The following is a 7564-nucleotide window of genomic DNA, read 5'->3' as shown; positions in this document are numbered from 1 at the left end:
AAAAAAAAAAGAAAAATCAATACAAAACTGCACTCATAAAAGTTACTTTTTTAAAATCTAAAAATTCCCATGAACCATATTGCAAGTCTAGAATGATCCTGCCTTACTTACTCCACTACTTGGGCAGATTCCATCCAAGAACTAGTGCAAATTTTATTGTTTTTATATTGTTTTAAAGACCACATGTACAGACGGAGATACCCATGCACCTCCTCACAGAACCGCTCTTTAAATTCAGTGTCCATCATGTTTTCCTCTGTTCATGTGCACTTACAAAGTAGTGGTCACAACACATTGGAGGGTACACATGGCTTCTGCCCCATGATGGTAGGCCACTCCACACTGCCCCGGACCCCTCCTGCTGTAGTGGGCTCATGTCACTCTTTTGGTCTGCGTGCGGCCATCCCTGACCACCAGGCTTGTGCACTTGGATCAGGTTTTGACAGTCTGATGGAGTCATTTCCAACTGCATAAAACTCAAAAAAAGCAAGCATGCTGACCTTGAGCTGACAGTGATTTCTTTTCTTTAGCTCTAAACTCTCTTTGGCTTGAATAAGCTGTTCATGTGTACATTTGATTATGACGTTCTGTCATGTGCAACTTGTCCCCAACAGGCCATTATAAACAGCACCATCACCCCCAACATGACGTTCACCAAGACATCGCAAAAGTTTGGCCAGTGGGCGGACAGCCGAGCCAACACTGTCTACGGCCTCGGCTTCTCATCAGAGAGCCACCTGGTTAAGGTGAGAAACTGCCGATGCCCTATCAGAAACCAGAGCTCGCTGCTCAGTTGCCAGCCGTGCTGTAGTATCAGTTGTTTCTGTTACTTCAGTTTGCAGAGAAGTTTGCAGAGTTCAAGGAGGCGGCACGGTTAGCCAAGGAGAAGTCTCAGGAGAAGATGGAGCTCACCAGCACGCCCTCTCAGGTAACAGACACTAAAAACACTACCGCTGCCTCAGACCTAGTACCACCACCACAGGTGATGCAGAAGTGCTGGCAACTTGTTGTAATACAAACCCAACCGTTGAGACACTGGGCAAAGTGTAAAAACACAATGCAAGAATTTGCAAATCTTATAATCCCATATTTCCTTCATTATATAACATGAGTGTTTAAACTGAAAAAATCTGCAATTTTAAGAAAAATGCTGGCTCATGTTGATTTTTGACAGCAGAAACACATCTCAAAGAAGTTGGAACAGAGCCGTGTTTGTCACTATGTAGCATCTTCTCTTCTGTTAACGACAGTTTGTAACCATCTGGGAACTGAAATATTAGAGAATATAGACAAAGCTAACACGAGTAAATACAAACTGCAGTTTTTAAATGATGATTTTATTTACCAAGAGAAAAGAGGTATCCACACATACCTGCCCCCTCAATGGAATAACTTGTGCCACTCCTGGCAGCAATAACTGGCAATGAGTCTTTCACGTGACTGTGGAGGAATTTTAGCCCACTCTTCTTTGAAACATTGTATTAATGTAGCTCCATTGGATTTTGTTTTTCTTCTTAGCCTGTTGAGGGTCATGCCAAAGCATTTTAATCAGATTTAAATTTGGATTTTGAGCTGGATACTGAAAGAAAACCTTCATTTGAGGTGGACTTGCTGGTTTGTTTCAGATTGTAAATTGAAAATGAAAATTCTCCTTCATGATTTTCTCAGTAGACATTAGAAATTGTTGTTCCATACGTTTTGGCGTCCCAGGTCCTAAAGCAGCAAAGAAGCCCCAGACTCTCACACTACCACCACCATGTTTGACTGTTGGTATGATCTTTTTATGAAATGTCGTGAGTTTTACAGCAGATGTAACGGGACTCAAACCTACCATCAAGTTCAACTTTTGTCTCATCAGTCTACAGAATATTTTCACAAAAGTTCCCAAGATGTTTGTTGCAAATGTGAGATGAGCTCTTGTGTTCTTTTGGTCAGCAGTGGTTTTCTCAATGGATGCCATTTCTGCCCAGTCTCTGTCTTATACTTAACTCATGAATACTGACCTAAACTGAGGCAAGTGAGGCCTGCAGATTTTTAGAGGTTGTTCTCCTGGATGAGTTGTCAGTGCGCTTTCAGAGTAAACTTTGGTAGACTGGAACCTTGGAAAGGTTCACTACTACGAAGTTTTCTCCATTTGTGGATAATGGCTCGCACCGTGGTTAGTTGGGGTCCAGAAAACCTGAGTTTCTTTAGATTGTAAATGGTAAATGGCCTGTATTTATATAGCGCTTTTCTAGTCTCTAAGGACCCCAAAGGCACTTTACACAACCAGTCATCCACCCATTCACACACTGGTGATGGCAAGCTACATTGTAGCCACATTGTAGCACTGACAGAGGCGAGGCTGCCGGACATGGGCGCCACCGGGCCCTCTGACCACCACCAGTAGGCAACGGGTGAAGTGTCTTGCCCAAGGACACAACGACCGAGACTGTCCAAGCCGGGGCTCGAACCGGCAACCTTCCGATTACAAGACGAACTCCCAACTCTTGAGCCACGATTGTGGTGTGAAGTGTTGCTTTTTGAGATCTGTAAACCTACTTCATTTTGTCAGTTTGTGAATACAATAACTCAAGAACGAAGTGAAAGTGAAAGTGGCCTCTCTAAGAGGATCTCTTTGTACTCAGTCACATTACTGTTACTAGTAAACTTAATTTGTTACAACATGTTCCTCCAGCTGTTTCTTTTGAGTACCCTTAATTTTTGCAGTAGTTTTTTTGTGCCCATCACAACTTTCTTTCAGACGTGTTGTCGTCGAAGTCAAAGTGAGCTTGTTTTTTCTTAAGATGGTACATTTTAATACAGTCTACCACCATCACACTTTTTCAGATACTTGCAAGCCAGGCACGTTATTCGTTCCCAGATTTCAGACTCAAGCCCTCTACCAGGGCCTACACTATTAGAAACTCTCCTACAACTTAGTCCAACCAATATAGGGCTGATCACCGTGCTTTACAATGAAATGTTCAACTTGACACGTACCTCCTCATCCAAACTCAAAACACTATAAGAAGAAGACTTAGACTTAGACTCAGATCTGAATCTGCTAAAGACTGCTGTTTTAAAGTATATATCTCTAATATGGTCACCTGTGTGAGCTGTGAGCACAGAGCCACGCCCATCTACTGTTTAAACCTGCTTACAAGGGGCAGCCAATCAGAAGATAGTTGACTAAAAGGGTGCACACACACCTTTTTTTGACACAGGGTGAACATAGGGGCTGTACAAAGGGTCTGTATAAGATAAGATGATTAAGTATTATTGTGAATCATGCAAAGCTATCAATTCTTAGGTATCTCTATGAGGTGAATGAGAAGTTTCCTTCTTGAGATATTACACATTGTATTTTCTAATATTTAAATGCTACCATTCTACTTGGAGAGCCCTAACTGTGGAAATCGCTGCTGTGTTTGCCGTGTTTTGCTTTTTTGTGTTGTTCTCGGCATCATGCCCACGTTATGCTGCTGTAGCCACTAAGCTAACACCTTGTGTGGCCTGTTTTGCCTCCTTTTGCTCTCCCAAACGATTCGTCCTCAGGGTGGCACCGTAAAAAGGAATGTGTTGTCAGTCAACAAACCTGTTATAAAGAAGGTAAAGACAAATTACTTTGTTGTCTCAGATCTGACAGCACCTTTTCCGAGTCTTCCCTGAGTGTTGACACAAACTGGCGTCTTTGTATCCCCCTTCCTGTTTCCATCACCTTCTGCCCCCTAAGCTAAGCTAACTTGTCGTAGCTTCTTATTTAGCTTACAGATGTGTGTGGTGTCAGTCTTTCAGTCTTAACTTTCAGCATCAATTTCTCAAAGTGTTGAAGTGACATTTTTTTTGTTTGTTTTCTTTTGTTTTTTTCACTTTCACAAATGTGCCAAATCAGGAGTCAGCCCCAGGTGATCTGCAGTCACCTTTGACCTCAGAGAGCATCAACGGTACAGACAATGACAGAGTTACACCAGATACACCTCAGCACCCCGAAGCCAGAGCAGAGCCTTCCCAGAATGCACTGCCCTTCTCACACAGGTAAACCAAAGTTCACTGGATCGCAGAAACAGTCGCACTTCTTGTTTAGTAACGTGTAACATCACTTTTCAGCACTTTATTTTAGTTCAGCTGGGTCTTCATTCATATTAAACAGTCTGGAAGCCTGAAACACAAAGAATTATTCATGGTGGTCAGCTCTAGGGTGCACAGAGAGAAATATTCTGTTGGTTTTGTAGGGCACCTTTTTTCACAACACGCACACTTGAGTGGGAAGATTTATTCTTTATTTTTGAAGCCTCTGTGTAAATGAAAGAAGATGAATTTTCATGGTAACCAAACAGAATCAGCTGTCAAAGAATTATTATTATTATTTTATTACATTTAGCTGTTTTTTGAAATTCCCACATGATCAGCATCTTTGCTCATCCCACCGGAGCACTCCACAGATGCCTTGTTCATTTGTATTATGGTCACAGCAAGCTGAGAAATACTGCACTTGTACATCAGCGCACAGTCCTGGTCCAGCCTTTGATTGGCTCTTTGGGACGGGACAGCCACCATCTTTTCTCTCATAGATTTCCGTTTAGAATAACACGAAGCTGAAAATAAGCACACATGTACACACCTCGTGTATAGTAATAATTACACCAAATGCTGTTGAAAGTCACTGTGGGCTTAAGAACATTCTGAAGGGCGTTTTTCACCTTTTTCCAGTTATTCCCTTTCCTCCTTTGTCCATTTTCAGTTCATCCAGCATTAATAAGCACTGGGAGGCAGAGCTTGCGGCGCTGAAGGGGAACAATGCCAAACTGACGGCGGCTCTTCTTGAATCTACAGCCAATGTCAAACAGTGGAAGCAGCAGCTGGCAGCCTATCAGGAAGAAGCTGAGAGGCTACACAAACGGGTATCACTCTGTCCCTGCACACAGGAAAGTACTCACTGCGTGATCCCATTTTACCATGTCTGAATGCTTTTTCTTTTCCTTTTTGGATTGCAGGTGACGGAGCTGGAGTGCGTGAGCGGCCAAACGACGGGGATTAAATCTCAAAAGACTGAACTCAACCGAACAATAGAAGAGTTGGAGTTGGCTTTGAAGGCTAAAGAGGAGGTACAACGAGTGCTTGTTCGTCCTACTGGGTTGAAGTCGTGGATTTTGCATGCCTGGACTTTGATTGGTGCGTTTACCATCTGTTCTGAGCTGTTCACTCTTTCTGATCATGCTTGCAGGAGTTGGAGAGACTTAAAGCAGAGGTGGAGAGTGCCAATGAGTTTAGGTCCCAAAGAGATTCCCTCATACAGAGGCTACAGGTGAATATTGCTCAATGATCATGTGTTGCATAAAGATTAATGCAGTCTGTAAATAGTGAGTAAAAATAGAAAGAGCAAAAAAAGGACTCCATCTATGACCATCCCAAGTCCAGGAAGTGGTGCCAGATGGGTTGCAGACTTGTCTTTTCCTCATAATAACATCAACAAATATAATAAAATCAATCAATTTGTGCATTATATTAATTTTTGTGAAAACTGCTTGACCACACAGTAACAGATGTTAATAAAACAGTTACAAATGTGGTTCTGTCTTTGGAAACCAGGTGAGGGGTGAAGTGAACTTTTAACGAAGGAGGAGCTTGTTTCAGGCTGTATTTAGTATAAATATTTCAAAAATTCACCGTATATGTAAAACATGGATTGTGGACCAGTATTTCAGCGTCTTTTGGCGGTTGCTATCTTTTTACAAAACCGTATTTTTTAACCAACTGGCACACAGAAGTGCCAAAAACTGCACTTCCTCCATTGGCCACTTAAGTCAGTCCTCATAAAGTATCATGGCTAACTTTACAGCATTAGAAAGAATGCTTATAGCCTGGTAGAGATTAATTTGCAGTGCATCCAGATGTTGGAGTTAGGGGTGTGGCCACAGTGATTGACAGGTTTTCTGATACAGGCAGTTGCAGCTCTACGTCTGCAAGCCCCTTGGCTGTGTGTGTGGTGGTGTTGTCTTTTCAGACGTACTCCAGTCCATGTCACAAACATGTGACTTCAAGCAGATAACTCGAAAGTTTGTTGCTCTATAAAACGGCCCTCTGTGAAGCTAGAACGTCTTATTATCCCTCAGTGCTTGAAGGAAATAAGAACAACCCTGGGTTTCTCTTCAGCACTGTAGCGATATATTCCTTTAACCTTAATGACTTCATGAATGTCTTCACAAATGAAATTTTAACCATTGGAGAAAACAATTATTTATAGCCACCCCACAGACGTATTATTATGTGCAGCAACTTTCAAAACTACTGATATTTATTTAAGCTCTTTCTTTCTGATTGATCCGAGGTAACTTCAGTAATTACTTCCTCTGTTTGTAGACCCCGTTCCTTCAAGACTGCTCAAAGAAGGCTTTGATGTTAAATATGATCAATCTGTATAATGTAATGGACTGCGTATCTGTGGCCAGTGTACTCCTAGTACCCGATAAAAGGGGAGGCTTGTGTCAGGAAGGGCATCCAACGTAAACATTTTTAGAAAATCCAACATGAGGTTCATTAATAAAACGTCCGTACTGCATTGGTTGAAGCCCGAGTTAAAAAATATTACCAGTGCTGCTAACCAGCAAAGACAAAAAAAAAAGTGAATGGGTCACGAAGGCTTCATAAAGGGCTTGTTTAAACTAAACAATGATTTTCAGTGGAGTCCCAAATTACAAATATGAAGCTAAAAATGTGCGTTTTTAAAAAGCGTTGTGTGTCGTTTCTATCAGGAGACGGAGGTGAGAAACCAGACGCTGGAGGCCCAGCTGACTGATCTGGAGCAGCGTCTGGAGAGCAGCCAGCTGGAGCGGGAAGCCTTTCGCAAAAGCCTGCGCTCCCTGCTGGAGCTGCTGGACAGCAAAATCTTTGAGCTGAACGAGCTGCGGGACGCACTGGCCAAGCTGCTGGAGGGCAGCTAGACGGAGAGAGACGAAGACTGTGCCACCACCTCCAACCACCTCCACCAACACAGCAGCCAGCGCCGAGACTTTTACCGCATGTCGGCACTCACCTGCTCACTGACAACTTGAATTCTCTTTTTTTTGTTTTTTTCCTCCCACACGCGTGTAAAGGTTTACACACGACTTTATACTTTAACACACATCCACGCTCAGATCGTTTACAAACCACCATGTGAAGCCTTCCCCTCCGCTCCACTCTGGACAAATCCACAGAAGCTTTCCTCGCTCTACGGAAACATTAAAGGCGAAATTCGCTTTTTTCTTTTAAACGTTGCTTTGGTGCGTTCAAATGCAGTCACTCAGAGTCTGCGATTGTTCTTGTTTTTTTTTCTCTTTTTTTTCCTCTTTCCGACTTTTTTTCCAGGCACAAATCTTTATTAAAACCCACGTCGCCATCAGCCAAATAAACTCTGAGATCCATTCGGTTATTTGTTGTGGGGACTCGACACAAAGAGGATCCAGAGGACGTCGGTATCTATCGTGAAATATTCTTCTGAAATATATGAGCAATACAAAAGGGCAGCACCAGAGGGTTTAAAAAAACATTTTCCACTCTCACTTTCAGGTAATTTTACTCCTCTTGGATACGTTTAAGACAT

The 7564-nt window shown here is 42.5% G+C and overlaps 1 protein-coding gene across 2 annotated transcripts in view; it reads left to right on the top strand.

The window, feature by feature from the left end:
* homer1 (homer scaffold protein 1) overlaps window positions 1–7557 on the top strand; it is a 23218-nt gene extending 15661 nt beyond the window's left edge. The window contains exons 3-10 of one of the 2 annotated variants that reach the window (XM_005720118.2): window positions 615–746; window positions 836–928; window positions 3538–3591; window positions 3875–4017; window positions 4724–4883; window positions 4977–5087; window positions 5207–5287; window positions 6735–7557. In XM_005720118.2, coding sequence (XP_005720175.1) covers window positions 615–746; window positions 836–928; window positions 3538–3591; window positions 3875–4017; window positions 4724–4883; window positions 4977–5087; window positions 5207–5287; window positions 6735–6923 — 963 coding nt within the window. In that variant the 3' untranslated portion in view covers window positions 6924–7557. The remainder of the gene's footprint in view (window positions 1–614; window positions 747–835; window positions 929–3537; window positions 3592–3874; window positions 4018–4723; window positions 4884–4976; window positions 5088–5206; window positions 5288–6734) is intronic. The other variant, XM_005720119.1, reaches the window with a different exon arrangement.
* Window positions 7558–7564: the final 7 nt, after the last annotated feature.

This window comes from Pundamilia nyererei, unplaced genomic scaffold, assembly GCF_000239375.1.
Source record: "Pundamilia nyererei isolate P.nyererei 1_Seehausen unplaced genomic scaffold, PunNye1.0 scaffold00002, whole genome shotgun sequence".
NCBI lineage: Eukaryota > Metazoa > Chordata > Actinopteri > Cichliformes > Cichlidae > Pundamilia > Pundamilia nyererei.
Note: the sequence above shows the minus strand (reverse complement) of the source record. Positions and strands in the feature narration are given on the sequence as shown.